Raw genomic sequence first — 17,952 nt, 5'->3', positions numbered from 1 at the left:
AACACCCCCCCCCCAACCAAAAAATCCCCAAAAGTATGTATCACATTCTCTATTGAGAAAAATCTAATGGAAGAGACATTCATATAAGGAAAAAAGTATGATCATCTGACAGAAATTTAACAACATTATAACAGGGTTTTAGTGATTAACCCTATGTCTATCAAAGGAAACATTTTGGGGAGTTTAACTTTTCTTAGAACTTTCCAAGTAGTTCCTCTACTGTTGTTACAGTAGTAAAGATCACTATCATGTAACTACTATGGGTTGGAACAAATTAGAGGGTTTGAGTAATCAATTAAAAAAGGTAAAGGACTTGTTCATAATAGAATTTTATAAACATTTATTTTTAATCACAATATTAACAGAATTTCTTTGGCCAAATTAAGGGTTATAAGGCAGACAATCCAATTCTTTTTTGAGTAATTATAAAATTAACTCATAATATGCAATTTTAATACTATACATTTCTATAAATACTACAAATTCCTTCTAGATAGAATATGAAATTTTATTATTTTTCTCAAGTAAAAACTGTAAACTATATAGCTGAGTATAATTAGTACATTAATGAAAAAAGCAAGTCTTAATTTTACATGGAAAATCTTAGCCACAGGCAAAATCATATATAGAAAAATTCAGATGAAAGGTTTTTGTTTTTTTTTGAGACAAAATTGTATTAAGTTGCCAAGCTGGCCTCAAACTCCTGATCCTCTGCCTTAAACTGCTGAGTAGCTGGGATTACAGGCATTCAACACTGTGACCAACAAAAGATTATTTTTATAATAAGAAATAATTTATTAGTTCTATCCAGTATGATATTTCAAAGTACAATAAACTATGATTTAATGTTTGAAAAAATGAGATGAAAATGAAAAACTTATGTATAATATTTAGTATATTTAATGCACAAAAAGGTAATACTAAAGTACCCAAAGAAAGGGGGAAAAAAAAGCTTAAGCTATACCATACACATAGAAAACAAAACTGTAATAATCATATGGCTTGGATAATGCACACATCCAGCTCATCTCTGACCTTGGTGAAACGGTCAGTAAATGACATCACTCTGCTAACCACCAAGAATGTTAGTCTCTCTGAAAAATATTTTTCAAAGACTCAAGGAAACCTAAGCAGTCTCTACAATTTTTTTATGAAAATTGGATTCCTATAAAAGGAAAATGGACCATTTTTACTGCAACAAAAACTGATTTGTAAAAGCTGGAAGCAGTTTAAAAATACTCAACATGAGGTTCTTGTTAGTCTTGAAAAGTAAGAGTTATAATAAAAAAAAAGATCCAAAAATATGGTATAGATTCATGGTATATAACAGGAAAAAAAGCTAGTCTTGCTCCTATTATTTTTAATTAGCTTCAATAGCAAGTTCCACTTTACTTTCTAACACCAGTTCAGATTTGTGGGGGGGGGGGAAGATTTACATTTGGCTCTCTGGGATTGGCAACTCCATAGCTAATGCCTTGGAGCCCTAATGCATTTTGCATTAGCTCTCAGTGTCGGGAAATCCTGGCGCCAAGGGATTCAAACCAATAGTGATGCATGTCTAAGACCCAGGATTCGCTGTCCAACTGCCAGTATCTATTGTATCAAACATTCAGTCTGTCTTGTAAAATGAGATTGATGAGTTTAGCAGTTTTCACTGTTTCCAATTAAACTGCCTTGATATATTACAAAAATGCAGGCATTCAGATTGAGAAGGACCCTTGACTTGGATTTTAAGAAAACACCAATTTGAATTGTTTAAACATTTCTCTTAGTCTGTCTTAGTTTCTCAGATATGAACACATTTGTCATTTTAGGAAAAATAAATTTTTTAACAATTAAAAAAACCTTCATGTCATTCAAATCAGCAATTTATTCTTTACCTTGCAGGAACTTGAGTTCATCCATTTTATACTGATTCACTCACACTGCAATGTTCAAAAACCAACAAAGTCCAGCGAGCTGTGAGAGCCAGCTGAGGAGCATGCCGCTTGGCCCTGTCACACACCTGCTCCACATTTCATCCCACATCCCACTGTCACCCAAATCATCACAGCAGTGGTAATGACACAAATTCACCATTTATATACTAACCATTTATACACTAACCTCTCCCCAGATAAAGCCATATTTATTTACCAAAGATGTATGATAAAGAAGCAAAGAAAGACCTTGTAAACCATCTGACTCTTTTCTTTGATTCGAGGAGGAAAAAACAAAATCCGAAAGAAAAAAAAAATCTCTCAATATATAATACTTTCTCTTTTTAACCATTTTTAGAGGATCAGTTTTTTCAGTATTTTAAATGCATACTTGATCTTAGCCAAAAGGCTGACAAGTGATTGTATTTCAAATTCATTATTTTTTCAGTTATCCTAAATTCTTTACAGTGTCCATAAAATCTTATTTTCATCTTCACAGTGGAGATAAATAGGAATCCAATAACATTTCTTGAAAACATTAAATATTAAAGTATTTGAGTAACTTAACATCTGTTAAAATAAATAATCTCAATAGTGGTTTGAATCAATGTTATCAACAAATTTTAGATTTATCTACTAGATATCAGAAGATTTCGGAAGAACTGAAAAAGATTCTAGTTTAAAATTTTACATCTGGGACATCAGCAAAAGTATACAAAATATGTGAATAATTATGAAGCAATTTAAAATACCAAAATCTGTGCAGAATTAAGAAATATGCAAGATCTATGGTTTATCAATATCCAGGGACTGCTAACAAGCCAAAAGTGACTGAATAAATGAAACATTTAATTTCAATGTCGATCAATAAAACAAAACGTAGAGAGTATATATCTTTGGTTACATTGAATTTTCCGTATCTCTGCTGATACAATTGACCTATTAGTTTGATCTATTACCTACAAACACTTGAGTAAACTGAACTGTAAATTATCCTGGAAATAAAAAAAAGGAAAAGTAACAGTTACATGTGCTAAAGCCTTGAGAATTATAAAAGAGATGAAGGACTAAGTTTTTCAGAGGAAGATCTTTTTTAAAGCATAATTTTCAAAACAAAATGATTATACTAGGTATATTACTCCTTAGATTTGAAAAATAATCTTTTAAGTAATCTTTTAAGTCAACATTACTGTGACGTGTCATTTATGAATAAAAAAAGCTATTTAAATATTTTTACCCCAAAAAGGAACTGAAGGCTCAAAAAAGATGTTCTCAAAGTAATTTAAAATAATTAATAGAAATGAGAAAGTCCTGATATTTTTGGACTGATATTTTTAATTCATAACTTAATCACTATTAGTCACTAAATATACCAAATATTTTCATTGTTTTATAAAATGACTATTTTCAAAATTCCAAAATGAAAGATTTTCCAGAATTGGGCTCATAAGATTCTATATATTCAATTTTAGTGAAAATGTTTAGCAGTTTCTTCAAAGTCACAATTTTATATATATAAAAACAACAAATCTTCATATAAGTAATGCATAAATTAGTGGCAGTCTACTTTAGATTGGAAGTATCTGTAACAAATAAAGAAAATGCTTTGTTCATAGTAAAACAAAATGAAATAATTAATAATTGTAATGAAAGAATAATTAGGTAAGTCTTTGATATAACTATTAGGATCAAATTTCCAAATCATTTCTTCCTTTTTCAGTTACGTTTCTGAAAACATTTGTACAGTGGAATTGCCACATGATATAGTAGTTAAAATGATTAAACAGAGCTTCTATTTAAATAATTATAGCTAATATAGCCAGAAGCATCAAAAGTAATCAAAAGCCATATGCTTTCTAGCATTTAACCACGGCTAGCTTTTATTCCTGAGGCAAGGAATTTCTTACTATGACAATCTAGTATACCAAAGAAACTATTTCTATTATTTATTGAAAGTCTATTACAGAACACTTAACTACGCATTTCATGTAATACTCCTATGTTTTTCCACTACATTTTTAAACTTTTGAGTCAGGACCATCAATTCCTTGGAACTACATTTAACAAACAGAACAAAAGAAAATAATTTGTGCTTTACAGGCAGTAAGAATATCATTTTAAGGTATTTTGTTTTACATATACGGGTGGATAAATACTTGTGAATAAAAATGTGTGTGTATACTAGGTTGCCATATTCCCCCTTTTCTTTGTAGTGCTGAGGCTTAAACCCAGGATCTTGTGCATGCTAAGGAAATGCTGTAGCACTGAGCTACATCCTCAGCCTTGAAAGGAGTTTCTTTTAATGTGAATTGTGTTCATAAATTCTTAAAAATCACTACAGAATGCTTCTTTTTTCCTCCAAATTAGAAGCATATTATACTGGAAAGAAGTAAGTTTTGGTGCTATAGACCTAAGTTCAAATTCTCACTCTATTTGAGTAAGTTGGTTACTTAAATTTAAATTTTTTTGAGGCTTGACTAGCTTTAAAATACACGTATTTCTTACTGTTAGATTTTTTTTATTGTAAAACTGATTATATATAACATAATAATGGTTACAGCAATTATAATTATGGTTAATTAAAATAGCTTATGTTACATGATCATTAAAAGTTATAATGTGCTCATTGCAACTATACTGATTTAAAAATATATAAATGATCTCTCAACTAGAAAATGGCTTATTATAATGAAAAATGGGATTTTAGAAGCAGAAATTAAATAGCTGTCTAAGGCAAAATAAGATTATCCCTATTCACAAAACTAGCTTAATGTGAAATTTTAATAGCCTAAATAAAACTATTATATGTCTATGAATGTAATAAAGAAGAAACATTGTCTATAATTTTTGGCATAAAAAATCTGTGTACCACCATTAGTAGTGAACCTACATATCTGCTGTAGGGAACTTTCTGATAATTGCAGAACAATGCCAGCCTGTTAAGACTTTAGCCCCCTTCAATTTTATTTGAATGTAATCTATGATAGAAAAATCTTCAACTAAATCAAATATCAACTTTTTAAAACAGTGATATTTAAAATACGTGTCTTGTATTCTTATATTGGTTTTGGGAAGTACTCAGAAAATAATCTATATTCACTAACGTGGCAAAAGCCTTGCCTGTTTCAATAGATAGTTCCTATTTTCCAAAGTGATAAATGTTATGAAGATTTGTGATCTCCATTTTTTTTGACATAAAAATGTTACTTCACAAACTAATTTAAAATCATGCATGTTATTGAAAAGTTTGGATTTTTCCTTAATGAAAAAGAGAAATGAAGAGTGAAGAAAATTCTAGCCCTTCAAAAACAAAAGAACATCATACATCCTATTTTTCTTGGAAGACTGTTTACCTGCCAGGAAACGAATGCTGTCCAACTACATCTCCATTCTGAAGGTGATAGTCACTGAAGAAGTCTGGACTTATGGCTCCTTCAGTGGCAATTAATCCGTCTAGTAAGAAGGAAAATGGTAACTAGTTAAACATATTTGTGGAGAATAATAAAAAGGAAACTACCATATCAAGCAACGTACAGAGGTTACTGTCATATGCATAAGAAGAAAAATCTTAACAGTATAAGAAAATAACCCATACATTTAATCGGGAAAGAAAAATGTTGGCATGACAAGTTGTTTTTTGTAAGAGTACTCCTAGAGGACCGTATGGACTAAAGTGTTTTGTTCACAACAATTCAGCACAATAATTCAACATTTATTACATATCCACTATGTGTCACATGATACTACAACGGAGAAGGCAAAGACAGTAGTATCGTTAAGCTTCAGTATATTGTAGAGAAGGAACAAAAAGGTGAGGTGAGGAGAGGAGGGTTGGTGAGAAGACAGAAACTGTGGGCCAGGTTTAAAAAGAAAAAGCACAAATAGAAGCAAAAAGGCATGAATGACATAGTGTGAATAAAAAGCAATACCTTAGGGCAGTGATGGCAAACAAAAGGATCACCATCACTGCTTTAAAGTATATTGTGCAATTTATACCCAGGCAGTTCACCTGTTTATCATGATTACAGAATTAGATATATCAAATAAATAAATTTCTAAATAAGCAATGCTTGACAATTTAAATACCAAATGTTAACTCATACATACAAACTAATGGTAAAAACTACATAACTTATTTTTAATAGAATTTTGAACAAACTAAAAATAGAGACAATGAGGAAAAAAGGTCTATATGGTGACCTATGAGATGTCTCATGTATGGAGCATATACTTTAGTATATGGCTTTTATTATGACTATCTGGATGGCTTTGAGAACTTATTGTAATATGTATGTCTGTTTTAAAAATTTTTAATCTAAGATAACAGTAAAACAATTTACATCAAGAGTGGATATAGGTACTGAGTGATGAGGGCAATAAAAGCTATGGAAGGATTACTGTATTCTACAGGTGTTAGAAAAGCCTCTTTAGGAGAGGGGGTAGAGCTGTAATTGATTTGGACCTTGAAAGACGTAGAACTTAGATGACAAAATCTTAAAACTAAGTAAAGGCATGAACAAATAAGTAAGTGAAGTAATTAGTATTTCCATCAGATCCTATACACCTTATTTGGTACACATATTCAATTATTAATTATTTGGGTTACTATCTAATTTTTGTATTGTTCATGGATTCCTTTGATATTTGTCTTATTGGTTTATTAAATATAAAATATTTGAGTTTCCATTAACGGGTCAGTGATATTTAGTGCAGTTTTAATGTACACTAGAAGATAGATCCTAAAATCTAAAATCCAGCTAAACACAGAATAGATACAAAAAAAAATCAAAGCAGACTGAACATAAGCTAGAAATTTCTTTAAGTCAGGTTTAAAAATATCAACGAGTTATTCTGTTAAACTAAAGTGCAATGACGGAGGAATAAGGCTTCAGAAATCTACCAGTTTTGAAGAAAAAAAGCTAAATAAAATACTAAAATAAATGTATGCTACACTTTGAAAATGAAGGCAAAGATGTTCATTATGCCATGAATAAAACATTTAGCACTCAGGAATACAGTTTCAAATACACTAAATACAATTAATTGAACAGATATTTATATATGAGGTTGTATTTAAAAATATGATCTAGTAAAGTGAGGCATATTAAAAGAAATTTTATTAAAAACTGATCAAAGTCTCAAAATTTTATTTTTGATTCAGAACTTTATTGTCTCCAAAGATAAGCAGAACACAGGATCACAGATTGAATTCAAACTAAAAATTCTTGAACTGAAAAGTTCAGCCAGAAATTTTATAAACACAGAATTTAATAATAGCATAATTTAAGTATTAAATAATTTAAATATACAGTAAAAAAGAATAAATACATATTTCTTAAATTCCTTTGTAGTAAGCTCAGGGCAAGGCAGTTCATTTTAAATAAACTATAGTTTCCATAATGCCTTGTATGGCTTGACAAAAGGCAGCTCTGAGATACTGAGAAATCTGTCTTCACTAAAGTGAGGTATAAAAGGCCTATGAAAATCTCATCCCAATTCTCTGCATTGTACAACCAATATTATTTATTTTAGGGAAGCAGTAAAAAGGAATCAGATTGTCTTGATTATAAACTCATATCAAGCTAGGAGTGTCCTTTTTAAACTCCTTGTTGTTTCAAAGAGCAATAAGGAACCAAAGAATTTCATGGCCAGAGGAAACAGAAAACAGAGATGAAACATGTCACAGCACTCTAAGCTGAACAGTTTCACACATATTTAGGTTATTAAATTATATGGGTTTAGTTATATAATACGATTCATATAGTTATGTGACATATCTTTCTATGAGGCTCCAAGTGATAATCAAGACAGTTATAAATAAATGGAGCTATATATACTAGAAGTGATGAAATCAAAGCAAATCTATCAACCTTCTCAATTCTGTAATTCAGTTAAAAAAGCTACCTTATAAACATTGTAAAACAAAAATTCCATATTTACTTAAATAGTTACTAAAATAAACTTTTATAAAACTATGGTTTTTAAATGCTCTTGATACAGAAGCAAACCAAGTTTCATATTCCATGAATGATTTCACATACTAAGAATAAGACTGCTCATAAGTGATGATGAACAATAAAAAGTGAAAAGTCATTAGGAATGTGCAGCAGCAATACAGTTCTATAAAATATACTTTCTATTTAGATAAAAAGTACCAAGTAAAAAGCTTTATTTTCATGGTAACAAAGAAACTTCATCAATGACTACAATCATAATTATTTTGGACTCTAAGAAAACTACTGTAAAGGAGGTGCGAGTTCCATAACCTTAGCATTCTTCTTAAACAAAACAGCAAAAAGAGTAACATATATTTTGACTGATATTTCAGTTTGAAGCCTCAGAGGCTAATACTCATGACTTACAAAGTAGAAAATGCCATTTTACTTTAAAATAAAAGGTAAGATCCAGAGAATCTTAAGTCATTCAGTTTAATCTTTGTGGCTGAAAAGTTACTAAGGCCTTATATTCATTGGAAGTAGCCTGAAGTTTCAAAGAGGCTCAGGAGTGTAAAGAAATGGCACAAGCGTTCAAATTGATATGTAGTAACTACAAATTTATCTGAAGATTCCAGGCAACAATAGAATTATAAAAAGGGGCTCATATTACCTAGATCTCCATGAGATACATTAAGAAATGATAACTTACTCTACAGATGTCACAGAAAATGCCAACGTAAAATAAGATATAAGCTGCTTTCGGAAAGCAATCTATAAATGCTGTAGAATGAAATTTCTGCTGTTGAATATATATATCATCAGGCTTTAGTTATTTAAAAAAATGAGACTAATAATATTTTATCACTCAAGTACTTATTTTTCCATCAGTTACTGCTATTTCTAAATTATGGTATATAAAAATATACATAATTTAGTTTTCAAATAAGAAGTATAACACATTTTAAAGTAACACATAAAAATACAATTTTTCATTTAGGAGCTTAATTTAAATGAACCAAATTTAGAAATGTGCTAATAACTTTAAACAATTAAAATTTCAGAAGATTTTTAAACAAGAAAATTGAAGTTATTAACTGATGCAGTTATTAGTTTTACTCAGTTTTGGAAACTGGTTAATGATTCATGCTGACAGGTAGCTATCAATCTTCAAAGACAGAAAATTGATGGTAAGACTATTTCGACACCTACAGACAAAGAATCCACATCATACATGTTTACACCATTTTCTTCATGAACACTAACTATGCCAGGAGCAGCTGCTTGCCATTACTGAACTAAGAAATCCTAGTTGGCTGAAATTAATGATTTATCCCAGCTGCTTTGAAACACAAAGCAAAATTTTATAACTACTGTGTAAAGCTCAGTTAGGAAGAAATACACTCAATTTTCTTTTTATTTATTTTAAAGAGAAAACATTTTTAAAAATACAGAATTTCAAAACAAGATAATAGGAGATTAACAATGGTTAATATATTGAATATTATTTTTAAAGTAGTTGCTCAGATTACAAGATACAGGCATGAAAAACTGATCAAAAAATATAAGCACAAACCATTCTTTTCAATGCACTAATAGAAATTAGTAACATAATTATTTAGCTTTCGTTTTATATTTTATAAAACTGTATTGCTGCTGCACATTCTTAATGACTTTTCACTTTTTATTGTTCATCATCATTTATGAGCAGTCTTATTCTTAGTATGTGAAATCATTCATGGAATGTGTGTGTGTGTGTGTATGTTTGGTTCTCTTCTTTTCTCCTATCCCCCATCTCAGTTGTGCTTTCCTTTTGAGTAGTTTCTTCCTCTTTCACAGTATCTATTGTACATTTTGGATCTTATTCACTCTGCCAGTTTCTTCTACTAAGGACACAATACAATATTTACACATATGAGTCTGATTTACTTCACTTATGAGCATGGTCTCAACTTGTATCCATTTACCTATAAAAGCCTAGGGTTGATCCTTTGTTATAGCTGAGTAGTACTCCTTGTATAAAAATACTGCATTTTAAAAAATCCATTCCTCAGTTGATAAGCACTTGGGGTGTTTCCAAGATTTAGTTATTACAAATTGTGCTGCTATACACATGGGTGCACAAATACCACTATGGTCTGATGCTTTTAAGTCCTCTGGGAATTTGCCCAGAAGGGGGATATCTGCATCGAATGGGATGTCTAATTCTAGTCTCTTGAGGAATCTCCACAGATTTCCATAGTGTTTGTACCTAGTCTGTGCTCCCACCAACAGTAGAGGAGGGCTCCCTTTTCCCCACAGCTCTGCTAGCATTTGCTATTGGTTGATTTGTTGATGACAGTCATTTTTTCTGGGATGAGATGGAATTTCAGTGTTTTAATTTGCATTTCTCAAATGACCAATGGTGTTGAACAGTTTTTCATCTATTTATTTGCCATTGGTCTCAGATGAATGCCACTGCCATTCATCTCTGATGCTCATTTCTGTATTGGGTCTTTGAATTTGAGGGGCTTGATTTTTTTCAATTCTTTGTATGTTTTAGATAGAAGTCCTTTCTATCTGAGGGACAGCTGGCTACAACTTTTTCCCACTCTATGGGCTGTGTTTTCACTCTGTTAGTGATTTTTTTTCTGATGCGTAAAAATTTTTTAATGAGATCTCAGTTGTTGATTTTTAGAAATATATTAAATTTTCAAAGTAAAGTATGAACTTTCCAGGATGGAAGCATGTATATCACATATAAAAGTAATACTATTGATGGGAGATTTATACAACTCAGAATTATGAAAACACACAAAAAACGTGAATAGTTTCGTAGATCAGAAAGGATGCTAATTATTAGTGATTTTATGTGATGATAATTTATACAATCAACCATTGATCACACACAGACCGTTCTGGCAAAATGAAGTAACACATGTAAAACATGTAAAAAAAAAAACAGTAAGATAACTTAATAAATACATGGTAGAAGCACATGGTAGGAAAAAAAAAAACGGCAAGCCAGTTCAGATATAATTTAATGTACTTTTTTTCGTAGTGTTAGGTATTGAACTCAGGGCTTGACATGTGCAAGGTAAATACTCTACTACGGGGCTAGGACTCCAGCTTTAATGTCGCTTATTTTTAACCTTCCACATCTTAATGAAAAATCCCTTTCTTTCTCTTCTCAGTAGAGTAATTAACATGGGCAAAGAACAAAACATGAAAAGCAAAATATTCAAGATTTACTAATATGTGTGCCAAGTTCATTCATTAAATAGGGTGATATGGCATAATCAATAGTCGTAATACATGTACACACTAAATTTTACCTTGCAAATATCTGCACAATTTAGAAGAAAAACTATTGCTATCAAGTATCTGAATCTTCCCAACAGTCACCAAATAGTTGGTAGTTTGAAACTAAAGGAAAAATATGACAAAATTAAACTGTTAAGATTAAATACATAGGACAACAAACCAATGTATATCTTGAAGATATACACTGAAATGATGCATTTTAGGAAGGCAACTTAACAGCAATTCATTTTCTCGGCTATGTACTTTTCAATGGAGTTCACATTAAAGATTAATTTCAAAAAATGCTGGTGAATGAATACATGTTTTTGGTGTACACAGACATTACACTTAAAATGACTAGCAGAAGCCTGTTTGTATGTTATAAAAGAAGTGCTTAGAAAATTTGAGAATGTGCAAGGTTGGGAGGCTAAAATTCCTACATACACAAAGGCAAATTTTTGCTTGGTTATTACTTTACCTGGGCTGTAGAAAAGGTCAGGTCTTTCTAGAATATCTCCTTCGTGGATATATGGCTCAATTCGATCATCACCATACAAGTATTGCTCACTCTCATCCATTTGACGACTCTCTACCATCTCCAGCCACTGAGAGTTATGCCAACAAAACTTTTCCCTCTGAATCTTCTTGGCCCATTCATCATCATATTCCTATTAAAAACGAACAGCTTAACAGTTAGTGTGCAGTACAGGTTTACTTACTAGTACTGAGGTAGCAATAGTTGATGAGGAAAGAATTTTGAGACCCTTCATTTGGTTCATAGAGAATATTAAAAATACCTGGTTTACTACAGAAAACAAACAGAATCTTATTTTGTTTAAACCACAAAATAATGACCTCATTTGTAAAACTATTTCTTTAAGTGCCTATTCTTGTTTTGACTGTGAACTTCTGAGAAGCAACCATGGTTTTATTTACCAACAAGTATATCTGTAACACTTGTCACAAAGGAAGTTCTTGGTGAATTTTTTGAAGGACAAATGAGCCAATTATTATAAATTACAGCAGGTCCTTATCTTTCAACTTGTCCCATGGGCTATAGGAACTTTATTTTTCAGATTTTTTTCTAATGACAGAAATATAAAACTGTGCCCAGTTATGGAGTACTGTGTGATATTTTGATATGTATTATATAAATCTTAAAGTAAGTTACAGATATCCTTAAACACTGTTTCTTTATGGTGAAACATATTTCTTCTAGCTTTCCTAAATATGCAGTGTCTAACTGTCACCTACAGTAATCCATTGTGGACCAGCACACCAGAATTTACTCCTACCTCTCACTGAATGTGACTTTTCCTACCATTCACTGCCTCCCCCAGTCACCGTCCACTCTTATTTTTACTTTTATTTTATATTCCATACATGAAATTATGCAGCAGTTGTCTGTGCTTGGCTTTTTGCCAGATTATTCACAAAGGTATGATCATGTCTCCTTATAATTCAATTATAACCATTAAGGTAAAACATTTAATACACAAATGAAAAGCAAACTGGTATTCTGGGGATGAAACTGAAAATATTTATTTTTTTCCTAAAATATGAGCATGTCACAGGTCACCCAAACTCCAAGAATGACTTAAAATGTCAGAAATTCTAGTCTACAAGATGACTGGTAATACTTTGACCATGTTTTTGCTTGTTTTAAGAATATTAGCTTGTTTCATTTGGCAAGAGGTATAAAATTAACTTTTATATTGGCACAAAAATTAAAAATCCAAATTACCTGAATAAAAAAATATTCAAGGAAAATGACAGAAAAGTGTATGATTAAATAGTTCTTTTATAATTTAAGTTCCAAGCATAGGGTTTCCTAGTATAAAAACAGTATTAAAATTCAGTGAAATGTCCAAAGCATATGAAATATTAGGTCTGTTCTGCCAATGAGTAAAACTTATAGCTAGGAGGCTGAAGCAGGAGGATGGCTCAAGCCCAGCCTGGGTAAATCTGCCTCAAAAATAAACGGGCTGGGTTGACTCAAAAGGCCTTGGTTCAATCCCTGTTACCATTAAAAAAAAAAAAAAAGATTAAACACTTGCCTCCCAATAATATCTGTGAAATGCTACCAATGTAGGTAAAAAAATAACTCCAAAAGATAAATATGCACAATATGTATGTAGCTTAGAAAGTAATGCTTTGTATTAAGAACATTTGAACTCTGTGTAGGTCAGGCTGGCCTCAAACTCAAGGGGATCCTCCTGCCTCAGTCTCCCTAGTGCTGGGATGACATTATTGTGCTACTATACCTGGCTGTGAGTTACCTTATACCTTCTTTTAATATTTCCTTATTTAATAATTCAGTAACAAAACACGTGCAATGTAGAAATGTGTAACAAAGATGTTCCTTCACAGATAGCCTGGTTAGTAATTTGGCCTTATTACCTTATGAGTGCACAACATTATTCTTATGATGAACTTACGTGTATAAGGTTTTTCTTTTTTCTTTCCAGAAGAGCCTATCTGACAAAAGTCCAAGCTCACAAAACAGATACCACCCTGAGCACCTGCAGCTAATTTTTCACATGTTCTTGGTAAAATAATGACACTGAGCGTTAGCACAGAGTCTAGCACCACATGTAACAAGACTACCCTTATGCATTGCTTTAAAAGGTTCTATTTTGTTAGACGACGATGGAATTATTCTGTAGAACCAATGAATATTTTTATGAACCCCCACATTTCATAATTAAATAACAGAATAACAATAGTTACTATACTGTGTGTTACCATCTTCAAAGTAATTAACTCAGTGCAAGGCATTATAAGGCCAAAAAGTATAATAGCAGATACAGATTGCACTACATTTGTCCTTTTAAAACAATTTTATTTTAATGATTATTTAAAGTAACTGTGCACTATGAAACAATAGACCTAATTTCTATGCCAGGCATAATGATTACCAAGTGCATTATTGCTTACAGCATTACAATGAAAACACTATAGTTGTTTCCTCACCTCTTTAAATAAAACAAAAGATTTTCCCTCAAACGTTGCTCTATACCAGACTGTATTATCACTTAGTATACTCACAATTGTGTCTTGCAGAAGATCCAGCAATATTTACAGAATCCTACTATAATGAACACACTGAAAGGAGTGAGTGTCAAGTAGGGTTTTCCTAAGAGGTGCCTCTAAGCTTTAACAGGTAAGTATAGTTCCTTATGTTTGTTTAATAGGTAGTACTCTTTGTTATGCCTCATATATTAAAATGGCAAAAACTTTCAATGAATAGTATCAAGACCTTAAAGGTTCTTTTAAAAATCTTATAGCATGAGATTTTGAAAATACTGTTTAGATTTTTATAATTGTAAAAGTTGTGTTTTCACTGTTGGAAAGAGAAAATTATAGAAAATATTTGTAATACCTTTACCTAGGACAAATCACTATAAATCACCAACAATTCCCAGTTTTAAAATAATCTTTTACATTCCAATATTACTAGCTTTGAAAAAATACATACATGCTTTTATTTTTTGAGATGGGTCTCCTATGTAGTTCAAATTTAAACTTACAGTGATCCTCCTGCTTTAGCCTCTTGAGTGCTAGGATTATGGGTGTGAGTCACCATGCTTATCTTGGAAAAATATTTAACAACACACACACACACACAAACACACACTAATTTAAAGGCTAAAAATGAAACATTATTAAGGTACTCTACTGGTGCCATCAGAGTTTGTTCTAGTTTGTGGAAATACAGCTTCAAATGTTTAGATCTTTAAATGTCTATTATCTTTGAATCTTAAAATGAAAAATGTTAATTCAATATTCACTTAAATATTTTTTGCTTTAGTTTTTGTTTGTAGTAAATACTAGAATCAAATTAGATAGCAATGTTTGCAGTATGATGCTGACCATTAATTTTATGTTTCTAGAAACATTTATATTTATTAAAAATCAAAATTTTAGCTCATGACTGTTGAAATTCTATTTAGTAAGTGCAGCACACAATAGGTTAAACCAGTGGTCATAAGAGTTTCAATCTTTTTAGAAAAAGTTCAAAAGCATATTTTAGGAACAGATACAAATCATTTGATAACTACTCTTACTATTTTATGGAAGAAAAATTATTTTAAAACTCAAAATGTGAGAATCTTAAAACAAAAATATACTTTCCCAAGACTAACATGGTAAATTTTACACCTCCATGTCTCATTCCCCTAAAAACACGTAACTCTTTTTGTTTTCTTTCCTCTTCTGTTTCACCAAAATTTTCAATCAAAGTTTTACCATTTTAAAAACCAATCATTCTGGAATCCCTAGGCTAACTTCCATCTTTGGGAATCTCTAAGAATACAGTTTAACAGTAATAGTAAAATCAGTTTCTTTGTATTGCAGAATCTGAATTTACCTGTATTATGGCACGGATAACACAATGTACACTGAATTAGGTATTAGGACACCTGGTTTCCAGTTCCTGCTTTTCTACTAAGTAAAGTACGCAACTTTGTAAAGCTACTTTAAATATCTTAGACTTCGACTCATTTGTAAAACAAAATCTAGCACTTAAGCTCCCTAAAGAGAAAACCTATGATTAGAATAACATGTTATTCTGCAAATAAGAAGCTATTTCTTAATACAGTTGTTGAAATGACTCTCTCCAAACTGAAAAATCTTGGAAGCTTGAGAGTTGCTTTAAAAAGTTAAACAACAACTCAAAATTAATATTCAGTGCAAAAATATTAATACATTTAACATGCAAAAATTAATTTCTTCTAACACCCCTCCCCCAGTTTCTACCCCTCGTAACTCTCACTCTCTGCCTTGTATCAGGAAATAAATATGACAATCAGGGATATCCCTGTTCAATCACCGGTAAGATATGTCATCAAAATTTGTGAAGCTGCTGTGGAAATAGTCATGAGATATGGCTGTTTTTCCCTCCACCTTAGAAACAATTATTTTCACAAGGATTATACCTTTGTGTCCTGGCTTTGATTCTTGACTTTATCCTGTATTTAAAGGAAAATACGGTCTTCTCTCTTCTCAGCTCTTGACATTATGATCAAAAGCAAAAGCACTCAGTTTCCATAAATTCTAAGGTGTCACAAAAGACTTATGGTTTGATTTTACATGGAAATATGCCATCCTTTTTGAAGTCTTATATCATTTTGTTTACTACTTAACCACTGAAACATTATAAAGACTTAACCAGACTATTATCCGAGTCTGTTCACTATCAGGAAAACTTTGTCACTGGCTTCCATCACACCTTGTATCTGATTAACACACTGTAGGGTAACAAAGAACTACGTAGATCTGCTTTGTGTTCTAACATTAGTGATGGAAAACAGATTTTCCTTTTTCCTTTAATGTGGCAGAACCCTAATTGAGACTGTAACGTGGTTTATTTAATATAATTTTTCATACTAAATTGAAGTAGGTCTAGAGTAATTCAGCTGCTCATTAATATTAAGGCTGTAGCTGCTAAAAATCCTTTTTGTATCTTGGAAAATACTTCTTCCAATAAAATGTATATATAGATACACAGTCACACCCGTACAGTAATGCTGGATTTTATGCATGTACTATCTATTTCTCACCAGAACAGTCCCGGGTGCTGACTGCTAGTCTTCACCATGGCACATTCTAACCAGAGCTCTAAGTACAATGACCTCCGCAGGAATCTAGGCCAGACTGTGCAAGGTGATATCAGATATGCCAAGCAGACCACAAAGGAAAAGTTAGAACTAAATAAAATTTAGTAAAACATTTTTCTCTTTTTTACTACATGGGTTAAATCCAAAGGTTGTCAATTAAAAAAAAAAAAGTTTCTTATTTGCATAAGAAACAGGCAAAGAATATACATATCTATTTGTGTTCATATATATTTTGTTTTTAAATTCTAACAAGCTAAAAATCTTGAATTTCTGTCTTTTTATTTATGTAATATAAAAATGAACTACAAAATATGGCTAACCAAAAAAATCTCATTAATTCCAATTTGATTATATGAAATTAATAAAATTTAAAAATTAAACATATACTGAGAAATTAAAATTTACCAACTCTACAAAATAGGCAAGAATCAGCTCCACTTGCTCTTGAAATAGAAGATTTTAGACATTTTGTGTAATTCCTGCTGTATGCCACTGTCCAACCTCCACACCTATTAAAAGTGATGGCCATTTACCCATTTTTACTCAAATCCTACTCTTTGTTGACTTCTGAAGGCCCAACTTCTAATTTTGATCTTACTCCTGGTAATCTTCCCTGCAACTTCTTTTCAGGTATTGTGACATTTTTGTTTTCTTTTTTGAGACAAGATCTCAACTGTGTAGCGCGGGTGGGCCTTGAACTCACTATGTAACCCAGGCTGGCCTTGAACTCAAAAAATTAGTCTCCTGAGTGATGGGATTATAGACATGTACCACCATGCTTTGTTAGTTTTTTAAAGTGCCCTCCCTTTCTTGCAAGATAAGTAATAAAGCCAGTTTTTCTGCCTGACACAGGCTTTCCTGGAAATCTTTGTGGGAACCCTAATAGCTAATGAAGTGGAGACTCAATTTAAACATCTTGCTTGATTTCATTTTAATCAATCAGCCTTATTAAATATAACTTTTTGTTCTTTAAGACACTACCTTATTTTTCCAAGTTTAAAATACTAGATTAAGGTATTGATTTGAGGTTATTATAACAGTCTGCCATGATCAGAATTAAGAATCAGTTAAGAAAAGCTACCATTCAAAATCACAGTAATACAAACCTGTGTTAGTACCAAGTAACACATGGCCTGTTGCTGGCCAGAAAGACCCATCTGTCTGTTACAGAGAACCTAGTGTATCCCTTTTCTTATGAAC

The 17,952-nt window shown here is 31.5% G+C and overlaps 1 protein-coding gene across 4 annotated transcripts in view; it reads right to left on the bottom strand.

The window, feature by feature from the left end:
- The window catches only part of Kifap3 (kinesin associated protein 3), a 173,758-nt gene that overhangs the window by 24,027 nt on the left and 131,779 nt on the right, over positions 1 to 17,952 (bottom strand). For all 4 annotated transcript variants that reach the window (XM_063253658.1, XM_063253661.1, XM_063253660.1 and 1 more), the window contains 2 exons: positions 11,613 to 11,802; positions 5,273 to 5,372 (listed from right to left, as the gene is read on the bottom strand). In XM_063253658.1, the coding sequence (XP_063109728.1) occupies positions 5,273 to 5,372; positions 11,613 to 11,802 (290 nt within the window). The remainder of the gene's footprint in view (positions 1 to 5,272; positions 5,373 to 11,612; positions 11,803 to 17,952) is intronic.

This window comes from Cavia porcellus, unplaced genomic scaffold (assembly GCF_034190915.1).
Source record: "Cavia porcellus strain 051 isolate PalLab524CR breed Dunkin Hartley unplaced genomic scaffold, mCavPor4.1 scaffold_7, whole genome shotgun sequence".
In the NCBI taxonomy this organism is placed as follows: domain Eukaryota; kingdom Metazoa; phylum Chordata; class Mammalia; order Rodentia; family Caviidae; genus Cavia; species Cavia porcellus.
Note: the sequence above shows the minus strand (reverse complement) of the source record. Positions and strands in the feature narration are given on the sequence as shown.